The sequence below is a fragment of the Pelobates fuscus genome, chromosome 5 (genome assembly GCF_036172605.1).
Source record: "Pelobates fuscus isolate aPelFus1 chromosome 5, aPelFus1.pri, whole genome shotgun sequence".
NCBI lineage: Eukaryota > Metazoa > Chordata > Amphibia > Anura > Pelobatidae > Pelobates > Pelobates fuscus.
Genome location: NC_086321.1, coordinates 174725959 through 174753607, shown reverse-complemented (window position 1 = coordinate 174753607; position 27649 = coordinate 174725959). Strand labels below are relative to the sequence as shown.

The window sequence follows — 27649 nt, the reverse complement described above, 5'->3', positions numbered from 1 at the left end:
GCAGGCAACAAGAGATGAACAGTTTATTTAAAGGGACACTACAGGCACCCAGACCACTTCAGTTCATTACCCCTGTCAGTTTAACCCTGCAATTGCAATTATTGCAGTTATTTATAAACTGCAATAATTACATTGCAGGGTTAACTCCACCTTTAGTGGCTATCTACCAGAGAACCACTAGAGGTGCTTCTGAGCCATTGGTGGCCTAACTGACGCTGGACATCCTCACGCTCTGCATGAGGACATCCAGAGTCAGTTAAAACCCCATAGGAAATCATTAATTCAATGACATATCTCCACCTCTCTATTAAAGTAGGGTCGCCAGGTTTAACCTCCAGCTGTAGCATCGGTGGAACCTACCAATGCACCTGTTCCTGGGTCTTAGCAAATAGGACTTCTGTAGGAGCAGTAAAGAGTACAAAAGACCTACTACAAAGACCCCTTACATCTATCGCAAAGAGTTACAAGCTAACCCATGCAGAAATAATTTGTCTGTAGACTCTTGACTCTGCAGAGACATTACCAGTTCAGTATATGTAGCCAGGTTACCTACACATCAACCTGGAAAAGGTAATAAGAGAAGTAAACGGTATGAAATGAATGGTATATAGCCAAGAGCCATCCCACTGCAAAGCCTAATAGAGGTCCACATGTACCTACATATATCTGAACTTCCTGTCTTAAACATAGAATGTGACGGTAGATAAGAACCATTCGGCCCATCTAGTCTGCCCAATTTTCTAAATACTTTCATTAGTCCCTGGCCTTATCTTATAGTTAGGATAGCCTTATGCCTATCCCACACATGCTTAAACTCCTTTACTGTGTTAACCTCTACCACTTCAGCTGGAAGGCTATTCCATGCCTCCACTACCCTCTCAGTAAAGTAATACTTCCTGATATTATTTTTAAACCTTTGCCCTCTAATTTAAGACTATGTCCTCTTGTTGTAGTAGTTTTTCTTCTTTTAAATATAGTCTCCTCCTTTACTGTTTTGATTCCCTTTATGTATTTAAATGTTTCTATCATATCCCCCCTATCTCGTCTTTCCTCCAAGTTATACATGTTAAGATCATTTAACCTTTCCTGGTAAGTTTTATCCTGCAATCCATGAACCAGTTTAGTAGCCCTTCTCTGAACTCTCTCTCCAAGGTATCAATATCCTTCTGGAGATACGGCCTCCAGTACTGCGTACAATACTCTACTGCACCACCCTGATCTATTATTTTAGTTACCCAATCAAAAAACTCAATAAGATTAGTTTGGCATGATCTCCCTGAAGTAAACCCATGCTGTCTCTGATCTTGAAATCCATGTGATTTTAGATGTTCAACAATCCTATCCTTTAACATGGTTTCCATTACTTTTGACACTGCTGAAGTAAGGTTTACTGGTCTATTGTTGCCCGACTCTTCCCTACTACCTTTCTTGTGAATGGGCACCACATTCACTAACTTCCAATCTTCTGGGACTACTCCTGTTAACAATGATTGGTTAAATACATCTGTTAATGGTTTTGCTAGTACACGACTAAGCTCTTTTAATAACTTTGGGTGTATTCCATCAGGTCCTATTAACTTATTTGTCTTTACTTTTGACAGTTAAAATAGAACCTATTCATCTGTAAACTCACATGTAACAAATGACTCCTTTGTCCTGTTTCCTAACTGAGGCCCCTTTTCTTCATTTTCATCTGTAAATACTGAACAAAAATATTAATTGAGGCAGTCAGCTAGACCTTTATCCTCTTCTACATACCTTCCTTCTTTTCTTTTTAATCTAACTAATCCTTGTTTTACTTTCCTCTGCTCATTTATGTATCTAAAAAATGTTTTGTCCCCTTTTTTTTTTTTTACTGACTTTGCTATTTTTTCTTCTGTGTGTGATTTGAAAGCTTTTATAACTTGTTTAGCCTCTTTCTGCCTAATCTTATAGGTCATTCTGTCTTCCTCACTCTGGGTTTTTTTATAATTACTAAATGCTAACTTTTAGTTTTTTACTATTTTGGCCACATCTGCGGAGTACCACAGTGGTTTCTTGAATTTTTTGCTTTTACTGACAAGCCTAATGCAATTTTCTGTTGCCTTCAGCAGTGCAACTTTTAAATACTCCCATTTCTCTTGGACTCCATTTAAGTTGCTCCTGTCTGATAATGACTCCTTTACACATATTCTAAAGTCTAAAACTTGTGTCAGCTTCAGGGGAGGAGCTAACTGGGAGGTACATGCTGCTATAGATAAAAGCCAAGAAAATAAAATACTGCTAAATAACGCTAACTTTTCCTTTAACATAACCCATACTAGATAATTTTTTTTCCTAACATCTAATCCTAAATATCATGGTGTCAATCAATTTTCTTTCCTTTAATTATTACAACAGTTCACCTGTTCTTTAGTGCTATTACCATAATACACAACATATGAAGAAGTCATAAGCCTGTTCCTAACGGATCACCCTTGCTTGTCATTAATAGAGCAAAATGAGTAGTTGCTGTGATGGAATGTTTGGTTTTCCTCAGAATATGAATTATACAAAGTACAGGAAATGCTTTTTATGTACAGTCCTTGCACATGTTTACCCGTCCAAAAAAACAAGGATCTGGTAACCCTAAGGCTGTCTGATCTGCAATAAATATTGGGTTAACGTTTTTTTCTGTCTCACTCTCTCACCCTCCCACTTTGCACACAAAAAAAGATACAGCTTTTCTTCACCTCTCAATAATATGGTATCATCGTAAACCCTCTGCCTCCCACCAGCCTTCATCAGCTGTTTTTTTAATTAGGATTGCTAATTAAATAATGAGTGCTGATTAGGATGGTGGGGGGAAGAGTGATATTGGAGAGAAGGGAAGGACCCATCTGGATGTAGAAGAAGCAGGATTTTTATACAAAGATTATTCTTTTAACAGGCTCCTGCAGAGAAAAGTCCATCTGGGGAAATAGCAAGCTGTGTTTAACTAGGCATTTTTTTTTTCATTGTTTTTTTTATTTATTTATATATTTATTTAGTATTATCATTGATCCAGAAAGCAATGGAAAAAGTATTTGTGGCTGCGGGAAAGACAATCAAATGTCTTGCCAGAGTGCTCTTGTATTCAATAACATATATTCTGTTATATCCAGCAACATAATTTCCATAAATGCCCAAGGAAACCTGAAAGAAAGCTATTTGGTCAATTTACCAAGAGGACTCAACAACATTATCCTTTATCCTATGTATACTTTATAAAGTGTTCATATACCAGGCTGCTATTTGTCACTGCTCCTTCTTTCCATGATGGTGTAGTACTGTATAAAAGGTAGGTCCAATTGGTTCTTAAATGAACACTCCAAGGATTGCCCTGCCTCCCCTACCCCCTTTGTAAGGAGTCAAATTGGTTTTAAAAGATTTGACTTCTTACCTGGAGTCTTCTTACCTAGGGATCTGGAGTCTGCTCCCCACTTCCACTACCATCTTGCTAGAGTCGGAAGATCCACAGCAGGGACTTCCGTTTCCTCTCCTGAGCTAAGCCCTGCAATACCGGTTTGACTTTTTACATTGGGGAGGCTTCAAGACACTCCTAACATCATAACCACTATAGCATATGGTGTTTGGAGTGCTCCTTTAAAACCCCTAATCCACAAACTTGACCATGTGATCCACATATTAAACGACCAGGAAATGCTCAGTCCACCGAATACTGATGCAGATGTGCTACAGTATGTTGTCAAAAAACATGGAGACACACTGAGCTATTTACATACTGTATATCAACACAGATGACTTGGGAATTCCATGGTCCTTATTTTTAAAGGGACACTATAGGCACCAAAACAACTTTAGCTTAATGAAGAAATTTTGGTGTATAAATACGTCTCACTACTCAATTCTCTGCCATTTGGGGGTTACATCTCTTTTTTTATGCAGCCCTAATCACACCTCCTTGCATGTGACTTACACAGCCTTCCTAAGCATTTCCTGTAAATAGAAATCGAATGTTTAAACTGTTTACACATCCTTTATTGCACATTCGGTTATATTTAGAAATTCTTATCTCCTGCTCTGTTAATATGATTTAAGACCCTGCAAGATCCTCCTGTGTGTGATAATGTTTATTTTACAGAAACATCTGGACAAGTTAACATCTGATTGAAAAAACAAATTGTTTTTAAATTCAGGCTGTGTGAGTCACAGACAGGGGAGGTGTGGCTAGGGCTGCATAAACAGAAACAAAAGTGACTTAACTCCTAAATGATATTTTGCAGTGCATACACAATAGGCTTCCAATGCTTTCCTATGGGAAAGCATAAGATTGATGATCTCAGCCATGAAGGTGGCAGGGCTAGCTTCAGTAAGATCATCAAGGTGTTGGGAAAAAAAGATGAATAAAATCACCTTTCCTAAGCAACTTAGGGGGGGCTGGGGATCTAAACAGCCATACCAGCACTATAGTGTCAGAAATACATGGGTTCTGTTCTTACGACACAGGCATACAACGAATTCGCCGGTAAGTGAGGATGCACTAACAAGAATGTTTAAGAAAGCAGGTCTACTTTCGGGGGAATTCCACCGAACATTGACCAGTTCACTAGCAGGAAAATTCCCTGAACATAGATTAGTGAACTAGCAATGATCTTAACCTGGTGCTTATTTTCGAGGGATGTCTTATTTCAGGGGAAATAGACACACACCCTAAGTATGTAAATCATGACAAATGTATGGCAAATTAATTACAGATTTTAGTCTTAAAATACCAAACTGGAAAAAATGCCTACCATTACTTGTTTAGTAAATATTTCTGTATAGAGCAGCCTATCCGTGGAAGAGTCAATAATAGTACAAATAAACTCTTTTGAGAGGCTTTTAAAACAATTCAAAAGTGATGCAAAATGCCACTTATAGTTCATCACAATGTATTATGTCACTAATTAAAAGCCATATCTATAATAAAAATCATAAAATGTGATATACAAATATACCAATTTACAAAATTTAATGTGCACTCTTGAGAGCTGTAATTAGAGCAACTGGGATAACTTTGTACTTAATAGTATTAATCAAATACAATGTTGCACAAAAAGGTACACTATAGTATAAAACATGGAACAGTGTTTCAAAAAAAAAAAAAACCAGAGATAAATAATTCAAAATAGGCAGTTCTCTCAAAGCACAATGGCATGGTCAGGGATATATTACCCAGGAGGGTCAATGTATTAAACCTTGTAGGAAAATGTGACACTCTGATATAATTGGGGTATAAACTGCAAGTCCCCTTAATCCAGCGTGTCCAAACAAGGTGGCATCTTGAATCCTGGTGTGAGACTATACAGAACCAGTGGCCAAGCATTTTCCACAGTGTTTTATGAGTCTGCCTATTTTGAATTATTTAGCTCACTTTCTTTTGGCCATACTGTAAGTACTCACTGTGGGCAACATTTATTTAACGCTACTGATCAGGAATAGTCCCACTTGTTCTAATTATAGCCGTCATTGCATAATTTCCAAATAATTTGACATCACTGCTGGGGTCCGGTGGCCATGGGGGCAAGGGGAGGTAGGTTGTAGTTACCTAAACCAGTCCCTTGTGGACACCTCCATTGTCTTCCATCAGGTCCTCTTTAGCTCCAGGCACTTCAGCTGCCAGGACCTGACTTCAGTGCTCTACAGGAGTACAGCATTAAAGGGACACTACAGTCACTAAAACAACTTTAGCTTGATGAAGCAGTTTTGGTGTATAGATCATGACCCTGCAGTCTCTTTGCTCAATTTTCTGCCATTTAGGACAGGGGGAAATAAAAAACTTGACAAAGGGTAGCTCCGCCTTTTGTCAAGTGTAAGAAAAATACTGAAGCAAAGTAGTCCCTACTTTGTCTAATTATAGACAGTCAATTGAAGTATTTCATCTTTATGAAATACTCTTATTGTATATAGAGGTGACAGAGCTGTTTTAAGCTTTATAGTGGCCACGGTATACTAAAAGAGAGTATTTGTATTTCACATTTTATATTTTTATTATAGATATGTGTTTTAATTAGTGAATTATAGTAAATTCTAATAAACTATAACCTACATATGAAGTAGTATTTTGCATCATTTTAGAGTTGTTTAAATGCTCGCTCAGTTGAGGCCAAACTGGTAAAATTGATGAAATGGAGAACACAGCAATTTCATCCTAAAAACTACAACTTTTCAATTCACCAGAGTTTACTGTTTAGTGAAAAAAATCTCCTCTTACAGCTACTACATTCTGCTGACATTTTGGGAACTGCATTCTTAAGAAATACTAGTAGATTCTGGGGGGCGGAGCCAGCAGCCATACTGACCAAACGTGCCTCAAGGGAGCTCCCGGCAGACCGGAGACAAAAACTTTGATAATACCCCAGTTTCCCTTTGTCTTTGCCCTCAGCCAGCAAGTCTCCATTTACCCACACCATGGGGCGTAAGAGCAAGAAATATCAGGTCGTTAGGCCCCCATCTACCGCTGACATAGGCGTCAAAACCTCCTGAGGCCTGCCATGGCGCCACTATCAGATGGGCCTTCCCAGTCCCCCTGTGAGATGTCCCTTGCTGACAGGGGGGAGATGGAGAGACCGACAGGCTGACGGAGAGCTGACATGCCTCCAGTGAGGGCCGAAGGGGCACCAGTCACTGAGGGAACACTAAAAACCCTCCTGGACGACCTCCGCCGCAATATAGCAGCAGACATCACACTATTTAAAGAGGAGATCGGTGGTTTGTCACTGCACCTTCATGACACGGAACTCACCACTGCTGCCAATGAGGTCTGCCTCACTGGCTCTCAAATGTGAACAAGTCCAAATTCAGCACAATTCAAGTCTTTTCTTCGCCAAACAGGCCAAAAACATGACTCTGGATGGGTGCTACGACTACGAGCACCACAAAAAGGCTCAATGGGAGCTTGCAGGGATGTCATCATCCGGTTCCAACACGGCCTGGACAGGCAAGCTTTTATGACAGCGATTCGCAATAAAATACCGTACCATTTTGAGTAACATCAACCCAGTTCTACCCAGACCTGTCCAAAGCCACAATGCACTGGAGGAGGTCCTGCCACCATTAACCATCGAGTTCCTTATCGATGGGGATCCCCAGAGGCCTCTCAATACCCTGTGAGTCTGGGACTTTAAAGGTTTCTAAACATCTGAAATTGCCTGCACCCTCCTAAAACTGGAGCTAGCCTCCGACGTTGACCAGCGCTCCCCAGCAAACCCACCGCAACCTACTACCTGGGACCCAGCACAGGTTCGTCCATTTATACTGACCGCTCAATGGGGTGACACAGCCTCCACAATGATACCTTGAACACCTCAGCTCTTATATCACTGCTCATTTTGTTTGACACCTTACATGCTCCACGATCTGTGTCCTAAGGGATGCATCCCATTCTACCATTACATGCTTGTAATAGGAATTTGAGCCCCTCTATTCGCTCCCCCCCACTTACTTCAGTTACAATAATCTCAAGCCCGCCTGACGTGGTGGGTGTCAGCCTCTTGCCCCATTATCTGGGTGTACACTCCATTTCATTACCTAGTATGATACGAGGCCCACAGCCTTTGCTACTCCTGCACAACTTACATTCTCTTTTAAGCTATATTCCTCAGGATACTCCTTTTACTCTTTATTTTCTTTTTAATTTCACAATTAATGTCTACATAGCACCACGGGCAGAGGGCTCACGTAGTAAGTACAATGGGCATTTAGATCAAAAGATATTAAATTGATTCGGTCAACACTACTCATTTTATACAACCAGTCCTTGATTGCCCTTACATCCTGCATGCTCATTCTTCGTATTTACCACATAGTTAGACACGATGAACCAGCTTGACATATAACTGTTTCTTCTTTCTTTCATAAAATTGTGCCAGTGCATTCATTGCCACAACAATGTATTATCGTGTTTATTGCCAAATGCTCTCCACTGCTGATGGGGCTTTGCAAGCCTGTTTGTATTCTTTTGCACACAAAAATAAAGAATTAAAAAAATACTAGCAGAATCTTTGCAAATGCTCTTGAACAGGATATTACGTGTATTCTACTACTATATATTGTAAAATTATACCTACCTCAAATATCATAATACCTCTAATTCATTTAAACCTATTAGACGTTTTGCAGGACAAGAAATATGGTATCATTTTGTATATTTTATACTACAATATTTATGCAATATTTATGCAAAAAATAAAAATTAAAAATAACTTATGTAAATTTACTTTTTTTTATATGATCCCAGAAAAAGCAATCTATACAATTTGTGTTGTGCCCTTCGTGTACTGGTTATACATTCATACATCGCTCAGATAAATGTCAGTTTTTTTTGTTTTGTTTTTCAATGGAGGGTTAACAAGTTTTCCACAAGATGATTTAGCTGCGTTGATGATACAAATAAATAGTGAATTGATAAAATGCCAATTCAATGCTACAGAGGTCTTTTGTCTACTGAGGGTTTTGGAACAAATGGAATGAGCAATCAGATGAAGTCTAAAATAGATAAATGTAAGCTTGCGAATGTGTGGTGTATAGTTACGCATGTCAAGTATACACTAAATTGCACAATAATAGGAGAACCATTGATGGGGAAATATTTAAGTGTTCTTGTTGATAATAGACTCCAGAACAGTGCTCAAAACGCAATCAATACCCAGCTGGGAGGTTTTAGAGGGAAATAAAAATATATTTCTACTTCAAAAATAACAAACTCTTTTCCTAATAATGGTAATATCAAGTTATGAAAAAAAAACACATGAACAATTCTAACTGATGAAAAAAATACATGTATTATAGCTATATATTTTATTTAAATATTTAACTGCAAATGGTTTACCTTATTGTATTGCATAGATAAAACAAAGGACAATAGATTTTTACCTTTTTCATATTTCTCCGGTAAGAATATTAAGTTGCATTTGGAACCATTTATAATAGAAGACGTTACATAACTGAAAATTGCTCACTTAGGACAAACATAACTAATGAGTTGAATGAAAGATTTTAGTTGTGAAAATTGGATTTGTTCACAAAAGAAAAGTGCTACCTCTGTGACGATGATTAATTTATTTAAAATTCAAGGTTAAGAGCTTAAAGAGATATTTTTTGCACTCCAATGACTGTCCTAGTTATGAATTTTTAAAATAGAGGGTATGACTGAATATATAGATTAAGGGTGCTATAGTTATGATATTTATAATTAAGTTCCAGTACTTGTGAAATGCTATATTCTATTTATCTTCCTGAATACTGTTTTCATCATCACTGTATAGAATAAAGTATTATTCACTTAGTTTTTTTTGTTAACGATCTATAAAACATGTATCCAATAAATTAAAGTGCAACTCCGAAAACAACAATAATAATACTAATAATAATAATAATAATAATAATAATAGGAATTAATTGGAGGAGGCTGGTGATAGGAGAATTTAAAGTAATGATAAAGAAGAAAAATAAGGGTGTAGATAGGGTAGATGTAAAGAAAGAGGTTGTACATATAAATTGTGCAGACCCTTTGGTGGTGCAGAATTAATGGTCATTTACCACTGCCAAATTCTCCTGAATCAAAATATGCAAAGGCCCCATAAGGTGAAAAAGCTGCTTTAAAATAAAAAGAACAAAAAAGAAATAACTTGTTATACCCTCCCCTTCTAACCCTGCCTAGACTTTCTATGACTGTCCAATCACAGACTTCCCAATGCAGCTCAATGAGAAGTCTTTGCAAAGCAGGTGCTCTGAGCAATAGCTGTCTCTTGTGTTTATGTCAATTTAGCTAACTAAACCTGGAAATAGCAGGAACAATCATCAGGCTGACAGTAAGGGGGTGTACTTTTCTTTTTCTATTAAAATCTGATCTTTGTGTAAAATGATAAAAAAGAAGTCTCACTCTTCCCATATAAAGCCCTTCAGCAAACTTAAAGTGCTTTAAGTGTCTAATGTGTTACTTTACTATTACTGTTAGATTGCAGAGAGTGCTTAAAGGGACATTATAGGCCCCAAACCACTTAATCTCTGATTTTAAAGAAATGGCAATGTTTACATTATTGGGTTAAGAGAACCTCTATTGGCTGACTGGTGCCTCACAGTGTGGCGTAGAACATCCCCACACTTTGCATAAGAACATCCAACTTTTTCAAAATACCCATAGGAAAACAGTGACTCAATGCTCTCCTATGGGGACGTTCTAATGTGCAATGGGTGTTAGGTTCCCACATTGTGTTAGTGGAGGAGGAAACCGATCCAGCTGGAAGGAGGTAAGTGAATAAAAAGAGTTTTTAGCTCTTTACATGGGGGGCATGGGGGCATGGGGGGGGGGGGGGGGGAGGGAACCTAAATAAATATGCAGAGGGATAATATTGCATTAGTATAGGGATAATTAATTGTGACCTGCTGTGTGTATAGTAGATTAATATTCATATATTCTGGTATTATATATTGGACAGTTTTGTATCCCCAACGTGTTCTTTTGATGTTAAGAAGATTAAAAGCTTGAGATGGGTTATAGCTGTGGTATAAGGTTAGAGTGGAGTTAAGTTTAGTATTGGGATGTTTTTAAAGTGGTACTGTCACCCCCCTTCCCCTCTCCTCCCCCCCACAAAAATTCGCATTTCATAAAATTAGAACCTTTACGAAATACTAATTTTGACTGTGTTGGAATGTCACCATATTCATTTCAATGAAGTCATAATGGTGCCAAGGGTACCCCTTGAAAGGAACATTAAAGTGTTGGTAATACATACCTGCATACAGTCAACCCTTCTGCTAAGATTTAATAAAAATAAAGGATTGTATTTACCTTTTTCTAGTGCCAAGGCTTAACTCTCCTCTTCCCACTACGTCCTGGAGGAGGCATGATCCAAGACTCCTCATACAGTGCCGCACACGCTTCCAAGCTTCCCTACAGCAAATCTTTGAATCAATGCTTTCTTATGGGGGGCTTCCGTGTGACGTGACCGAGTTTTACTCTGTCATTTCTAAGGAAGCGCATCTATTGACTGTCTGCAAGACAACCACTAGGTGGATTTAGCCCTGCGGTGTAAACATTGCAGTTTCTAAAAACACAGAGATTAAGTGAGCTGTGTGACTTTACTCATTGCGATTACGTGAGCTGTGTGACTTTACTCATTGTGATGACGTGAGCTGTGTGACTTTACTCATTGCGATGACATGAGCTGTGTGACTTTACTCATTTCGATGACGTGAGCTGTGTGACTTTACTCATTGCGATGATGTGAGCTGTGTGACTTTACTCATTGCGATGAAGTGAGCTGTGTGACTTTACTCATTGCGATGAAGTGAGCTGTGTGACTTTACTCATTGCGATGAAGTGAGCTGTGTGACTTTACTCATTGAGATGAAGTGAGCTGTGTGACTTTACTCATTGAGATGACGTGAGCTGTGTGACTTTACTCATTGCGATGACGTGAGCTGTGTGACTTTACTCATTGCGATGACGTGAGCTGTGTGACTTTACTCATTGCGATGAAGTGAGCTGTGTGACTTTACTCATTGCATGAAGTGAGCTGTGTGACTACTCATTGCGATGAAGTGAGCTGTGTGACTTTACTCATTGAGATGAAGTGAGCTGTGTGACTTTACTCATTGAGATGAAGTGAGCTGTGTGACTTTACTCATTGCGATGAAGTGAACTGTGTGACTTTACTCATTGCGATGAGGTGACTTTAGTGGTCCTTTAAGCAGTACACTGTGGTAAACTCAGCAGTACACCTATGCTCTATTGATTCAAGGGATTCTTAGAGCCCGGGAGTCATGCAGTGTAACACCCAAGGTTTTTGTATAGGTTACCCACTGTACACAGCACTGTAATGGTGTGCGCCAGTATAAATAATGCTGTGATCATGATGTGCTCTTATGAGTGCAGCACCATTACAGTGTCAGCAAGTTGGATCTCTACATTTTGAACTCTTATTTTAAGGGAAAGACTTTTCTTTAGGTGAATCAGTCAGAATATCTGGTCAAGTGGAGATAGGTTCCACTGTTGGCCCTGATTTGACAAACTTGATGGCTGATGTTCTGGCACTGATGTTTGACTTATGTTACAGTAACATTCTTAACATTCTCAAAAACATTTGCACTTCTTTTATTAATTATTCTACTTGTGTCAGTTACCTAATCATGTCTATTACATTACTTTGCAAAAGTGTCAAATTAATTTGCCAGCTTACTCTCAAAGCATGGTAGCCATAATACAGATCGTTGTTGATTCTCCTGTGATCTTATGTATTAGCGCACAACATCAAGCACACAAGGATAGAGTGGTTAAACTAAGCAGTCACATAGCAACAAGTAGCAGATGAAGCTCCACACAAATGAGCTGCCCAAAACCTAACCTGAACTTCAGATAGCACTACCTGAAGCGATGAACAGGAGACAGGACTCTTATTATTTCTTATAAACTGATCTGCTTGCCCTGGCCAATTAGCTAATGAAAATGCATTAAAGGGACACTATAGTCACCGGAACAACTACAGCTGATAATCAGTCCATTGAGGCTTTTTGCAGTAAACACTGTCTAGTGATAACTCCACTGGCCACTCCTCAGATGGCTGCTAGAGATGCTTCCTGGGTGTCATTCAGTGTCTCCACCCTCTGCATGGACACACTGAACTTTCCTCATAGAGCTGCATTGATTCAATGCATAACTACAAGGAGATGCTAATTGGCCAAGGCTGTGTTTATCTTGTGCTGACTCTGCCCCTGATTTACATCCTTGACTAGCTCAGACAATCCAATACTTTCCTATGGCAAAGCATTGTGATTGGCTGAGATCATCATTTCTGATTATGTCAAAGAGGCAGATCATTGGGGTCAGGAATACATGTTTGTGTTTTTGAACATATAACATTCCTTTAATGGTTGCAATAGTGTGTGGCAAACTTGAGGTGTGTATGAATGTTCCTTTAATGGTTGCAATAGTGTGTGGCAAACTGAGGTGTGTATGAATGAGGGAATAAGACTGAGTGAGGGTGGTTGCATATTTGAATTGTAACAGATGAATAAGATCACTTCTTGGATATAAATGAGGATATACAAATGAGGAGATTGGATATGGTTGAAGTCATATGAGTGGGGGTGGTTTATGGATTTGTTTATAAAACTAACAGAGTGACGGTGCCTGGTAGATACATGAATAGTATAACAATAAAGGTAACTTCTTGCATGACCAAGAATGTAACAGTGATGGTGGTTGGGTATACTATTGAGAGTATAACAGTGAACATGCTTAGGTGTATGACTAAACGTATAGCAGTGCGGGTTGTCGGGTGCATGATTGAAAGTGTAACAGCAAGGGTGGTTGGTTGTAAGATTGAGACTGTAGCAGTAAGTATGGTTGGGTGTATGACTGAGAGTATAACAGTAAGTATGGTTGGGTGTATGACTAAGAGTATAACAGTAAGTATGGTTGAGTGTATGACTGAGTATTTAACAGTGAGTATGGTTGGGTGTATGTTGCAGAGTATAACAGTGAGTATGGCTAGGTGAATGACTGAGAGTATAATAGTAGGTATGGCTGGGTGAATGACTGAGAGTATAACAGTATGTATGGTTGGGTGTATGACTGAAAGTATAACAATGAGTATGGTTGGGTGTATGACTGAGAGTATAACAGTAAGTATGGTTGGTTGTATGATTGAGAGTATAACAGTAGGTATGGTTGGTTGTATGACTATGAGTGTAACAGTAAGTATGGTTGGTTGTATGACTGAGAGTATAGCAGTAAGTATGGTTGGGTGTATGACTAAGAGTGTACCAGTAAGTATAGTTGGTTGTATGAATGAGAGTATAGCAGTAAGTATGGTTGGGTGTATGTTGCGGAGTATATAACAGTGAGTATGGTTGGGTGTATGACTGAGAGTATAACAGTAAGTATGGCTTGGTGAATGACTGAGAGTATAACAGTATGTATGGTTGGGTGTATGACTGAGAGTATAACAGTATGTATGGTTGGGTGTATGACTGAGAGTCCAACAGTAAGTATGGTTGGGTGTATGGCAGAGTATAACAGTATGTGTGGTTGGGTGTATGACTGAAATTATAACAATGAGTATGGTTGAGTGTATGACTGAGAGTATAACAGTAAGTATGGTTGGGTGTATGACTGAGAGTATAACAGTAAGTATGGTTGGGTGTATGACTGAGAGTATAATAGTAAGTATGGTTGGGTGTATGACTATGAGTGTACAGGTAAGTATGGTTGAGTGTATGACGAAGAGTATAACAGTAAGTATGGTTGGGTGTATAACAGAGAGTGTACCAGTAAGTATGGTTGGGTCTATGACTAAGAGTGTACCAGTAAGTATGGTTGGATGTATGACTAAGAGTGTACCAGTAAGTATGGTTGGTTGTATGAATGAGAGTATAGCAGTAAGTATGGTTAGTTGTATGACTGAGAATGTAAAAGTGAGTATGGTTAGGTGTATGACAGAGAGTGTACCAGTAAGTATGGTTGAGTGTATGACTGAGATTATAACAGTAAGTATTGTTGGGTGTAAATAGAAGAAAAGGAATGACTACAGAGTTAGAAAAAAACAACTAGCTCTGGAGTCAAAGAGGACTATATGGGCAACATACATGGGCATAACCCAGAGAGATATTAACTGAACAAAAGAGTAAATCCCAAGTATTAGGGTAGATGGAAGGGAGAGCAAGGGCCCTGCCTCCAAAGACCACTAATCGAGGGTGTGCCCATACAGAAGGGTACAAAATTAACTAAAGTCCCATTGCTGCATCATGTAAGTAAACATAAATGAGTACATAAAAAATAAAAAAGTCTTTAATAAGAAGTTAAGTTGCTAAAAACCAAAAATTGGTAAACCAAGGAGGTGCAAATAAACTGTGAAAAAAAGGGAAAGGGGGGGAGGGGTAGAGGGGGTATATATGTGAAAAACACGTGCAACACGCACTAGGTCTCAACCTTACAAGTCAAATAAATTGAATTAAATTGGAGGTCACATAGGTATACCCCTGCGAAGTAATCTACTATATGTGGAGTATATCACAGGGGGACCATATAAAAGCGACAGGCTAGATAAGCCAAGTCAAAATCAGCGGTGGGCTAGTAGTAGTGTAAACAGATGGAGGACTTATAGGTACGTAAGTGAACCTCCCCTGCATAAGCACAGTTTAAAGGCGTAGTGCGGTCACCTTTGTAGACCATACAGTGAGTCGGCCCCTGGTATGAGCTGTCCACCTAGTACGACTAACAGTCAAGGTGGAGGTGTCACCTATATAGTTGTCTGAGGGCAGCAAAAAAGCCAGCGGGTGACTTCTACAGTAAGTTATGTAGGTACAGGTAGAACTGAGAGTCAATGCCACTGTGGAGACACCTCTAAACAGCCCCCAACCTACAAAACACTTAGGAAGGCAAGCTCCATATGTATAAAGTTAAAAAATAATAATTAGAAGCCCTCCTTGTAGTTTCGAGTAAGAGGGGTAGGTAGCCTAAACTCCTAGCTGCATACGATACTAAGAATGCTAGGTAGCCCTGTCCGAACAGAACAGAGTAATTGCGGGCTAACAGAAATAGGAGATATCAGCAGAGGAGTCCCTGAATATAACTCGAAATATAACTGCAGTACCTGAGAGGTACTCAGGAGATATCAGCAGAGGAGTCCCTGAATATAACTCGAAATATGACTGCAGTACCTGAGAGGCAAACCCTAAGGAGGTAGTTAAATAGATGCAAGCCTTCCTAAAGACTTCCTAAAACTGTGCGGCAAAAACGCCAGGCAGGATACAGCCCTAAATCTATTGACCGCTAAGAGACATATCGCTACCAGAGAGACCCAGACATGTTAAAATAAAAAAAGCCCCAACACCCCAGCGTCTAACTCGACGCGCGTTTCGGCGCTATGTGGCGCCTTTATCAAGAGCAGTGAAAGCTACTCGTGCCCCAGCATGGTTTAAATGAGGAAGAGCCCGCCCCTCATGCTACGTCACGCGGCCAATCGGATTCCGCCGCGTCACGGAGGGGGGGGGGGCCTCAGTATAGGACAGACAGGGAGCATGATGCCGGCCGAGGGAGAAAAGGGGGCGGCTGCTCGTTACACTGCCACGTCATAGGGGGGGGGAGACTATTGATGCCTGAAAAAATGTAACAAAAAGTTACAAAGTAAGAACGGCATCAAGAGCCCAAAAGGACAAAATGTTGCCAAAAAAGGTGCTTAATGTAATCACTAATTATGCCGATATAAACATACTCGGCAAGAGGGCAACATATGTGAACTAGAGTAGAGCAATCATAATACAGGTCCCAATAAGTAATTCTAGACACACATAAAGGAGCCCAATATATTCAGATAATAAATGGTAAAGCAGGGAATGAAAACCCCTGTATAAAGTTGGAGTCCTATAGTGTGCTAATATAGATACAGTGACAGTAAGACCTTCCTTGGAGGTAATAGTATTGAAAGCAATGGGAAGATATAAAAGTTAATAGAACATTACCAGAAAAAATGTATGATAGTACATAGTGATGATCGTAATCAAGAATAATAAGCACGTCTAAAGAGCAGGGGTTCAGAGAAAGGGGGAGAAGGAAAAACCTTCGTTCAGACCTCTAGGACTTAAGGTACTGAGCTGGTAGATCCAAAAACACTCCCTTTGTCTAAGGAATCTGTCGTAATCTCCCCGTCTTGGATTCTTTTTAACAAGTTCCAAACCGCAAAAACGTAGTTCCTTAGGATCGCTGTTATGGTGTTCACGGAGGTGTCTTGAAATGGGGTTGTCATTCAGGTTTTTACAGGATCTAATGTGTTCCTGTATCCGTTTCTTGAATGGACGGAATGTTTTGCCCACATATTTCTTATTACATCCGCAGGTCAAAAGGTACACAATGCCAGCAGTGTTACAGTTAAAAAATGAGGTTATTGCGAATTCTTTTGTCCCTGAGGTGTCTTTCACTTTTTTGGAATCCCTCTTAATGAATTTACACGAGATACATCTCCCGCACCCAAAGGTACCAACCAAGGGGGTCTGTAGCCAAGTTGTAGGAGGAGGTCCTGTTTTTAGGTGGCTGGGGGCAAGTAGATCTCTGAGGTTTTTACCCCTCCGGGCTGTGATAGTCACGTTTGGTGCTAGTACCTCTTGGAGGTGTGAGTCATTAGTCAGGAGCGGCCAGAACCGTCTGAGAGAGTTTTTGACACTCTCCCAGCCTGCATCATAAGTTGCAATGAGGCGTATAGTCCCTTTGGTATCTTCTAAATTTTTCAGTGTATTGTCTGTAATCAGATCATTGCGGTCTGAATTGAGGGCTCTCTTGTATGCCCTCTTGAGGCATCTATTTGGGTATCCTTTTGCTTTAAAGAAACTCCTGAGTTCACCTGCCTTGGCTCTATATTCTGTGATAGAGCTGCAGTTGCGTCTCATCCTGAGGTATTGCCCTGTTGGAATGCCTAGTTTGAGAGGCACTGGGTGGAAACTATCCCATCTTAGTAGGTTGTTAGACGCAGATGGCTTACGGTAGAGGGTAGTTTCTATTTTGTTGTTGTCCGTAATGGAGATTGTTAAATCCAAAAAATTTAGTTTATGATCACCAAACTCACTTGTGAATTTTAAGTTTTCATCATTGATATTCAGGATTTGTACAAACTCCTTAAACTCCTCAGAGGTCCCTAGCCACACCATAAACACATCGTCGATGTAGCGACGCCATAAGTAGATGAGGGGGAGGTATTGTGCAACTCCTGTCTGGTTGGATAAGTTTTCCTCCCACCATCCTAGGTGGAGGTTTGCGTACGATGGGGCACAAGCTGTCCCCATCGCAGTCCCCCTAATTTGATGGTAATACTTATTTTTAAAAATAAAATAGTTGTGTGTGAGGATGTATTCTAGGAGTTCCAAACAGAAAGTCGTATGTGCTGAGTTTATCTCCCCTCTTTGTTCTAAAAAATGGCGTATGTGTCTAATACCATTCGAATGCGGGATTGAAGAGTATAAAGCCTCGATGTCAAGGCTGCAGAGTTTTGCTGTGGGTGGTACTTCAAGGTTAGATAGAAGAGACAAAGCAGACTCTGGCTCTTCTATCTAACCTTGAAGTACCACCCACAGCAAAACTCTGCAGCCTTGACATCGAGGCTTTATACTCTTCAATCCCGCATTCGAATGGTATTAGACACATACGCCATTTTTTAGAACAAAGAGGGGAGATAAACTCAGCACATACGACTTTCTGTTTGGAACTCCTAGAATACATCCTCACACACAACTATTTTATTTTTAAAAATGAGTATTACCATCAAATTAGGGGGACTGCGATGGGGACAGCTTGTGCCCCATCGTACGCAAACCTCCACCTAGGATGGTGGGAGGAAAACTTATCCAACCAGACAGGAGTTGCACAATACCTCCCCCTCATCTACTTATGGCGTCGCTACATCGACGATGTGTTTATGGTGTGGCTAGGGACCTCTGAGGAGTTTAAGGAGTTTGTACAAATCCTGAATATCAATGATGAAAACTTAAAATTCACAAGTGAGTTTGGTGATCATAAACTAAATTTTTTGGATTTAACAATCTCCATTACGGACAACAACAAAATAGAAACTACCCTCTACCGTAAGCCATCTGCGTCTAACAACCTACTAAGATGGGATAGTTTCCACCCAGTGCCTCTCAAACTAGGCATTCCAACAGGGCAATACCTCAGGATGAGACGCAACTGCAGCTCTATCACAGAATATAGAGCCAAGGCAGGTGAACTCAGGAGTTTCTTTAAAGCAAAAGGATACCCAAATAGATGCCTCAAGAGGGCATACAAGAGAGCCCTCAATTCAGACCGCAATGATCTGATTACAGACAATACACTGAAAAATTTAGAAGATACCAAAGGGACTATACGCCTCATTGCAACTTATGATGCAGGCTGGGAGAGTGTCAAAAACTCTCTCAGACGGTTCTGGCCGCTCCTGACTAATGACTCACACCTCCAAGAGGTACTAGCACCAAACGTGACTATCACAGCCCGGAGGGGTAAAAACCTCAGAGATCTACTTGCCCCCAGCCACCTAAAAACAGGACCTCCTCCTACAACTTGGCTACAGACCCCCTTGGTTGGTACCTTTGGGTGCGGGAGATGTATCTCGTGTAAATTCATTAAGAGGGATTCCAAAAAAGTGAAAGACACCTCAGGGACAAAAGAATTCGCAATAACCTCATTTTTTAACTGTAACACTGCTGGCATTGTGTACCTTTTGACCTGCGGATGTAATAAGAAATATGTGGGCAAAACATTCCGTCCATTCAAGAAACGGATACAGGAACACATTAGATCCTGTAAAAACCTGAATGACAACCCCATTTCAAGACACCTCCGTGAACACCATAACAGCGATCCTAAGGAACTACGTTTTTGCGGTTTGGAACTTGTTAAAAAGAATCCAAGACGGGGAGATTACGACAGATTCCTTAGACAAAGGGAGTGTTTTTGGATCTACCAGCTCAGTACCTTAAGTCCTAGAGGTCTGAACGAAGGTTTTTCCTTCTCCCCCTTTCTCTGAACCCCTGCTCTTTAGACGTGCTTATTATTCTTGATTACGATCATCACTATGTACTATCATACATTTTTTCTGGTAATGTTCTATTAACTTTTATATCTTCCCATTGCTTTCAATACTATTACCTCCAAGGAAGGTCTTACTGTCACTGTATCTATATTAGGACACTATAGGACTCCAACTTTATACAGGGGTTTTCATTCCCTGCTTTACCATTTATTATCTGAATATATTGGGCTCCTTTATGTGTGTCTAGAATTACTTATTGGGACCTGTATTATGATTGCTCTACTCTAGTTCACATATGTTGCCCTCTTGCCGAGTATGTTTATATCGGCATAATTAGTGATTACATTAAGCACCTTTTTTGGCAACATTTTGTCCTTTTGGGCTCTTGATGCCGTTCTTACTTTGTAACTTTTTGTTACATTTTTTCAGGCATCAATAGTCTCCCCCCCCCTATGACGTGGCAGTGTAACGAGCAGCCGCCCCCTTTTCTCCCTCGGCCGGCATCATGCTCCCTGTCCGTCCTATACTGAGGCCCCCCCCCCCTCCGTGACGCGGCGGAATCCGATTGGCCGCGTGACGTAGCATGAGGGGCGGGCTCTTCCTCATTTAAACCATGCTGGGGCACGAGTAGCTTTCACTGCTCTTGATAAAGGCGCCACATAGCGCCGAAACGCGCGTCGAGTTAGACGCTGGGGTGTTGGGGCTTTTTTTATTTTAACATGTCTGGGTCTCTCTGGTAGCGATATGTCTCTTAGCGGTCAATAGATTTAGGGCTGTATCCTGCCTGGCGTTTTTGCCGCACAGTTTTAGGAAGTCTTTAGGAAGGCTTGCATCTATTTAACTACCTCCTTAGGGTTTGCCTCTCAGGTACTGCAGTCATATTTCGAGTTATATTCAGGGACTCCTCTGCTGATATCTCCTGAGTACCTCTCAGGTACTGCAGTTATATTTCGAGTTATATTCAGGGACTCCTCTGCTGATATCTCCTATTTCTGTTAGCCCGCAATTACTCTGTTCTGTTCGGACAGGGCTACCTAGCATTCTTAGTATCGTATGCAGCTAGGAGTTTAGGCTACCTACCCCTCTTACTCGAAACTACAAGGAGGGCTTCTAATTATTATTTTTTAACTTTATACATATGGAGCTTGCCTTCCTAAGTGTTTTGTAGGTTGGGGGCTGTTTAGAGGTGTCTCCACAGTGGCATTGACTCTCAGTTCTACCTGTACCTACATAACTTACTGTAGAAGTCACCCGCTGGCTTTTTTGCTGCCCTCAGACAACTATATAGGTGACACCTCCACCTTGACTGTTAGTCGTACTAGGTGGACAGCTCATACCAGGGGCCGACTCACTGTATGGTCTACAAAGGTGACCGCACTACGCCTTTAAACTGTGCTTATGCAGGGGAGGTTCACTTACGTACCTATAAGTCCTCCATCTGTTTACACTACTACTAGCCCACCGCTGATTTTGACTTGGCTTATCTAGCCTGTCGCTTTTATATGGTCCCCCTGTGATATACTCCACATATAGTAGATTACTTCGCAGGGGTATACCTATGTGACCTCCAATTTAATTCAATTTATTTGACTTGTAAGGTTGAGACCTAGTGCGTGTTGCACGTGTTTTTCACATATATACCCCCTCTACCCCTCCCCCCCTTTCCCTTTTTTTCACAGTTTATTTGCACCTCCTTGGTTTACCAATTTTTGGTTTTTAGCAACTTAACTTCTTATTAAAGACTTTTTTATTTTTTATGTACTCATTTATGTTTACTTACATGATGCAGCAATGGGACTTTAGTTAATTTTGTACCCTTCTGTATGGGCACACCCTCGATTAGTGGTCTTTGGAGGCAGGGCCCTTGCTCTCCCTTCCATCTACCCTAATACTTGGGATTTCCTCTTTTGTTCAGTATTGTTGGGTGTATGACTGAAAGTAAAACAATGAGTATGGTTGAGTGTATGACTGAGAGTATAACAGTAAGTATGGTTGGGGGTCTGACTGAGAGTATAACAGTAAGTATGGTTGGGTGTATGACTAAGAGCAGGGCCAGATTAAGAGCCCAGTGGGCCTGGTGCTGACAATTATGATGGGGCCTAATTACAGAATCTTATCGTCCAAAAACACTAAAACAGTCATACCTCTCAAGTGTCATGTATCTGATGAATTTGGTGTTGGAGGGAAACTCAAAGGATGCAGCTATAAGAAAACACATACTCTATGCTAATCTCTTTATCTAATTTATGCTTTCATCTTTCAAGTAAATCCATACCCCCTAACAGCAGTGTCCAGTGAAGCAGGACACTTGTGGATACAGACATGGAAACACTGGGATACATGGGGACACTGGGAGACATAGTGACACTGAGAGAAATGGGTTCACAGACACTAGGGACACAGACATCGGGACACAGACACTGGGAGACATGGGGACACAGACACTGGGAGACTAGGGGACACTGGGAGACATGGGGACAATGAGACACTAGGGACACAGACACTTGGGGACACTGGGAGACATGGGGGCACTTGTGAACATAGACATGGGGACACTGGGAGACATGGGGACACTGAGACACTTGGGAGACATGGGGACACAGAGACATGGGGACACAGACACTAGGGACACTGACTGTGAGACATAGGGACACTGGGAGACCTAGGGAAACACACACTCGCTAGAAGACATGTGGACACTGGGAGACATGGTGAAACAGACATTTGGGGACACTGTGAGACATGGGGACACTGTGAGACATGGAGATACATATACTAGGAGACTAGGGGACACTGGGAGACTGGGAGTGATGCGGATACTGGGTGCCATGGGGACACTGAGACACTAGGGACACTGGCTGGGAGACATGGGGACACTGGGAGACATGGAGACACTGTGTCCCTAGTGTCTCTGTGTCCCAATGTGTCTCCCTATGTCTCACAGCATCCCCATGTGTCTTAGCGACCCCATGTCTCACAGTGTCTCCTAGTGTCTTAGTGTCCCTATGTTTCTCAGTGTCCCCAATTGTCTCAGTGTCGCCACCTCTCCCAGTGTCTCAGTGTCCCCCATGTGTCCCCTAGTGTCTCAGTGTCCCAATGTCTCCCTGCTGCCTTTCCCCTCATCCTTCACATACCTGAGTTGTAGTCTGTCTCTGCAGGCTGGGAGCTGCTGTCTGGACTATCTGTGCTGTGTAGCTGCTCCCCAGTGGATCAGTGAGTAGAGAGAGGCAGGGAGATGCTGTAACTTCCTATCCCTGCCTCTCCATACACAGTGAACCCAACTGTCCGGTGCTGGTATTGCAGAGTAATCTCCGTTTATACTGAGAAAAATATTTGCATTTGTATTGCCGGTATTATCGCAATACTGTCATGGCCAGGAAGCCTCAAATACCGGTTGTGCCTTAAAATACCAGTCAGGTGGCAAACCTAAGAGTAGTGTGTAAAAAAAAAAAAAAAAAAAACGTTTTTTTTTTTTTTTTTAAAGGGGCCTATTCCATGGGCCTGGGCCTGGAGCTGCAGCTCCATCAGCCCCTATGTTAATCTGGCCCTGACTAAGAGTGTACCAGTAAGTATGGTTGGTTGTATGAATGAAAGTATAGCAAAAAGTATAGTTGGTTGCAGGGACGTTTTAGCCGCATGGCAAACAAGGCATTTTCCTTGGGCGGCATTTTCCAGGGGGCGGCAAAAAACGCCACCCCCAAATGCCCAGGGCAAATGCCTTGTTAGCCTTGCAGCTAACTGACATGCTGGACAGCAGGCGAGGGAGCACTTCCTCTGAGCTGTCTGCTCAGCTACCTCGCGCGCCGCAGAGTGAGGCTGGGAGCCGGAAGATGACGTCCGCCCGCCCATGCCGCCCGCCCAGCAGCCACTGGACCACCAGGGAGAAAGAGCCCCTTCCTCCCTCCCCCCCCAGCATTCCCAAAGGTAAGGAGGCTGGGGGGAGGTTAAATAAAAAAAATTAAAAATTTGAAAATGTGTTAAGTGAGTGAGTGTGTGTGTCTGTTAGTGTGTGTGTGTGTCTCTCTGTTAGTGTGTGTGTCTCTGACTGTGTGTGTGTGTCTGTTAGTGAGTGTGTGTGTCTGCTAGTGAGTGAGTGTGTGTCTGTTAGTGTGTGTGTCTGTTAGTGTGTGTGTGAGTGTCTGTTAGTGTGTGTCTGTTAATGTGTGTGTGTGTCTGTTAATGTGTGTGTGTGTCTGTTAGTGTGTGTGTGTGTCTGACTGTGTGTCTGTGTGTCTGACTGTGTGTGTGTGTGTGTGTCTGACTGTGTGTGTGTGTCTGACTGTGTGTGTGTGTCTCTGACTGTGTGTGTGTTTGCCTGTTCGTGTGAGTGTCTGTTAGTGAGTGTGTGTTTCTGTTAGCTAGTGTATGCGTATCTGTCAGTGAATGTGTGTGTGTGTGTGTGTATTTAGAAGGCAGGGCGGGGGGAAGGGTTGGGTGGGGATGGCACGGGGGAGGGGGGGCACCTGAGTTTTGTCCTGCCTAGGGCAGCACAAAACCAGGATACACCACTGGTTGGTTGTATGACTGAGAGTATAAAAGTGAGTATTGTTAGGTATATGACTGAGAGTATAGCCGTGAGTATGGTTGGGTGTATGACAGAGAGTGTATCAGTAAGTATGGTTGAGTGTATGACTGCGAGTATAACAGTAAGTATGGTTGAGTGTATGACTGAGAGTGTAGCCGTGAGTATGGTTGGGTGTATGACAGAGTATAAGAGTGAGTATGACCGGGTGAATGACTGAGAGTATAAAGGTTAGTATGGTTTGGTGTATGACTGAGAAGAGAATATTAAAGGTATTAATATTAAGGGTATTCAACTGACAGTATAGAAGTGAGATTGGTTGGTTGTATGACTATATGACGTAGTAGATAAGTAGAAGGGTGATGGATATGAAAAAGTATTAATAGCCCATGAATGAGTACAAAATTCGTATTATATACATTTTTTTGTATTTTATAAGAAATGTGTACTTAAAGTGATTGGCCTTTATGAAAATATTACATTTTCTATTGAAACATTTGGTTTTACCTAACTTCCTCGAACAACTAACTAAGCTTGGTTAGTTAGGATATCCAGCACATTTTACTTATTACTCATGAGTTACTAATGTCTACACAGAATAACGGATTGGTCATTAGATAATGGCTAGTGGGGCCTTTGTTTCCCATATTCTAGACCCTTAAATGTTTTTCGACCCTGCAGGACTCAAACTTTCCACTCGCCACTAGCGAGCGATGGTGAGTGGTAGCTATACGATGCCATAAGTCAAAAGGTGGCACGTACTAATCAGCCATTATTTTCGGTTTTTTTTTTTTGCATGCATCAGGGTTTTTTTTAGCATCCATCCTTTGCATTCATGTTCTATTCTTTCCAATCTCTTTCATAAAATTCCTGCAAGCGCACAGTTGCTCCATAACTTAATTATGTTTTATCACCTTTTAAAAACATAAAACATGATTAAAAACTAACATAACAAGAAGGACAAAAAGATCTGAAAATATGGGTCTTCAGCAGTGCTTGGTAAGAAATTGCATACATTTTGTCCAAGCGTCAATAAAAAAGCATTTGTTTTTAAAACATTCAACATAGGTCAAATGAAAAGCAATGGCATTTCAGCCATGGCTTGGGGTTGGAACAAGGCCAAACATTGGTCAAACATTGCCACTCCAAAACTGGGTGAGCATTACACGCGTTGTGGTCTGGAGCAGGTGGAACGTCTAAGATTCTCTGACCCTTGACAAGAATACAGATATTATAGGAATACCAAACTGTGCCAAGTTAGAAACAAAATTCCTCTTACAAATACTGTCCTACAATCCAGAGAGATAATTGTGTGGAGGAGGGGATTCACAAGCAGGGGCTTGCCCTGGTTCCCTAGTTCCATGGAAGTCACTGCTGACACATTAAGTGTTTTAAGTTGGGTCATCACTAAATATGTCAATCAGTTATCTTATGTATTTATATTGAACCACTTTTTAGAGACACACAACATTCCATCTTATATTGCTGCCATTTTCCAGTAATTTCAATGTCTATGCATTTTTCTTATAAGAATACAGTAAGTACTTTAATGTTGCCCAGGTTTAAGAAATACAGTCAATTGAGCAATGGATATCATAAATCATCACCACATGGGTGTACTTAAAATACGGTAGATAGAACCATGGTTTAGAGGTAGAATAAGATAGATGACATAAGAGGTTGAAATCTCTGAAACTTCTTACAAAAATAAATCAATGCAAGAAATAAACATTGCATATTTATATTAGACTTCACTATATGAAACCATTCTAAGTTACTAAGACAGGCATTTTTACATATTAAGATAATATTTCGGATGAGAATATCACAAGAGGGTGTCAGGAGAATATATTAGAATTATAATTTACTTACACATCTTTAGCTGGTAGGTTCTTTCCCTCCACAAGCCTAAAATACAGGGCAGTATTTCTGGCCATAACTGTGCCTTATAGGGAATAACTTGCAGTGGGGTCTCCAAGTGTGGAAGATATGTCACCAGCAGCCTCTACAAATCACAGTCTCAGTTCCCAGGGATCTCTGGGCTTCTCCCCAACTCATCCTGTTGTGTGCTGGTCCTGCCACTTGAGCTATAATCGTTGACTGCCCTGTGGACCCATTCATGGAATGCGTGGAAACGTAGACCCCATTCTCCAAACCTTCTCCCTAGCTGACTGCAAGGAAAACAGAGTCTAAAACATCTCACAGTCAGCTCAATGGAATTCTCGCTGCAGGTGGCTTCTATCCTCCTAGTAAGCAACGAGGTCTCCAATAAAAAGCTGGGATTCAGTAGGAGACACCAGCCACAGGTTGCTCAGAGACACACAAGCAGCAATGCTCCTCTTCTGCTGAATTTCTCTGCCGCCAAACTGTGACAGTGAGCATTGCATAGAGGAGCAGGGGAGGGGACAGCTCCCCCCAACCCCCTCCCGCCTGCAGGTAGCCTTGTGCTATGAGAAGGAGTCACTGTTTACCTGTGTAGAACTCTGCATGAAACAAGCTCCCTGCTGGATTCATGGCAGAAATCATGCTGTCTGCGTGCCATTAGTACATCCAGCGAGCTGCTGGCTCAAACGCTTAACTATTGCCTGTCTGAGCAGCCTTGAAAGCATGTCATGGGGAGTTCATAAATAAATGGAGCTGTGTTGCAATGCATGCCTTGTACAATGACAAATAACATCTATACAAGCTATACACTGTGGGAACCATAGCTTCTGGTTTAATGACATGTATATGTGTGCATAAAAACACACAGGGAATGTTAGAAAGGGGAACTGTGTGTTTGTTTATCGGAGTGTGTGCGCACGCTTACGTACGTACACACACACATACATACACACATATACACACACACACTGTAAAAGTTTTAGGCAGATGTTAGATGATGGAAAGTAAGAATGCTTTCAAAAATAGAAAAGTTAAAGTGTTACTCCATGTATTATAACCATACCATTTCCCGGTAAAGGGGCACAATTTTGCACAGGTTTACCCTCTTACCCGAGTCTCCAAAGGTTGCCAAGGGATCTCCATGGCCAGCGACATGTATACATCTTATTTACACTGCCAAAGCTGGACCACGACCCTAATTTGGATGCAATTCATTGGTGAGGGCGGTAAAATAATTGCACAGAATTGATATTAGCCAGCCCGGAACGAGATAACTAATGGTTCTCTAATGAAGTGTTACATCTCCAACAGCAAGGGGGTTAAACTCTCAATGTGCAACATTTCATAGCGACTCATACAGACTCCAAACACCATAGCCACTTCAAATCACTGCAGAATCCATGGTGCTTGAAGTAACTTGTTAATAGTTTATTTGTATCAATTAGCAATTTGCAAAGTAAGTGAACAGAAGAAAAAATCTAATTCAAATAAATATTTGGTGTGACCACCCATTGGATTCAAAACAGCATAAATTTTTCTAGGTACATTAACATAATGTCAGAGACTTTGTAGGCAGGTAGTCATGTGCATGATTATCTAAACAATTCTACCAAGCAGTTGCTATCGATCATCAGTGTGTAGGAAGAATAAAACTGGGTGAGGAACAGCCAAGCTTTTTTTAACAAGGGGAAATTGCTGGAAGACAATTTAAAGGACCACTTTA

At 41.1% G+C, this 27649-nt stretch overlaps 1 protein-coding gene across 1 annotated transcript in view; it reads right to left on the bottom strand.

Moving 5' to 3' along the window:
• The window catches only part of RASAL1 (RAS protein activator like 1), a 98254-nt gene extending 71699 nt beyond the window's left edge, over window positions 1-26555 (bottom strand). Inside the window, exon 1 of the mRNA XM_063454720.1 lies at window positions 25915-26555. Coding sequence (XP_063310790.1) covers window positions 25915-25979 — 65 coding nt within the window. The 5' untranslated portion in view covers window positions 25980-26555. The remainder of the gene's footprint in view (window positions 1-25914) is intronic.
• Window positions 26556-27649: the final 1094 nt, after the last annotated feature.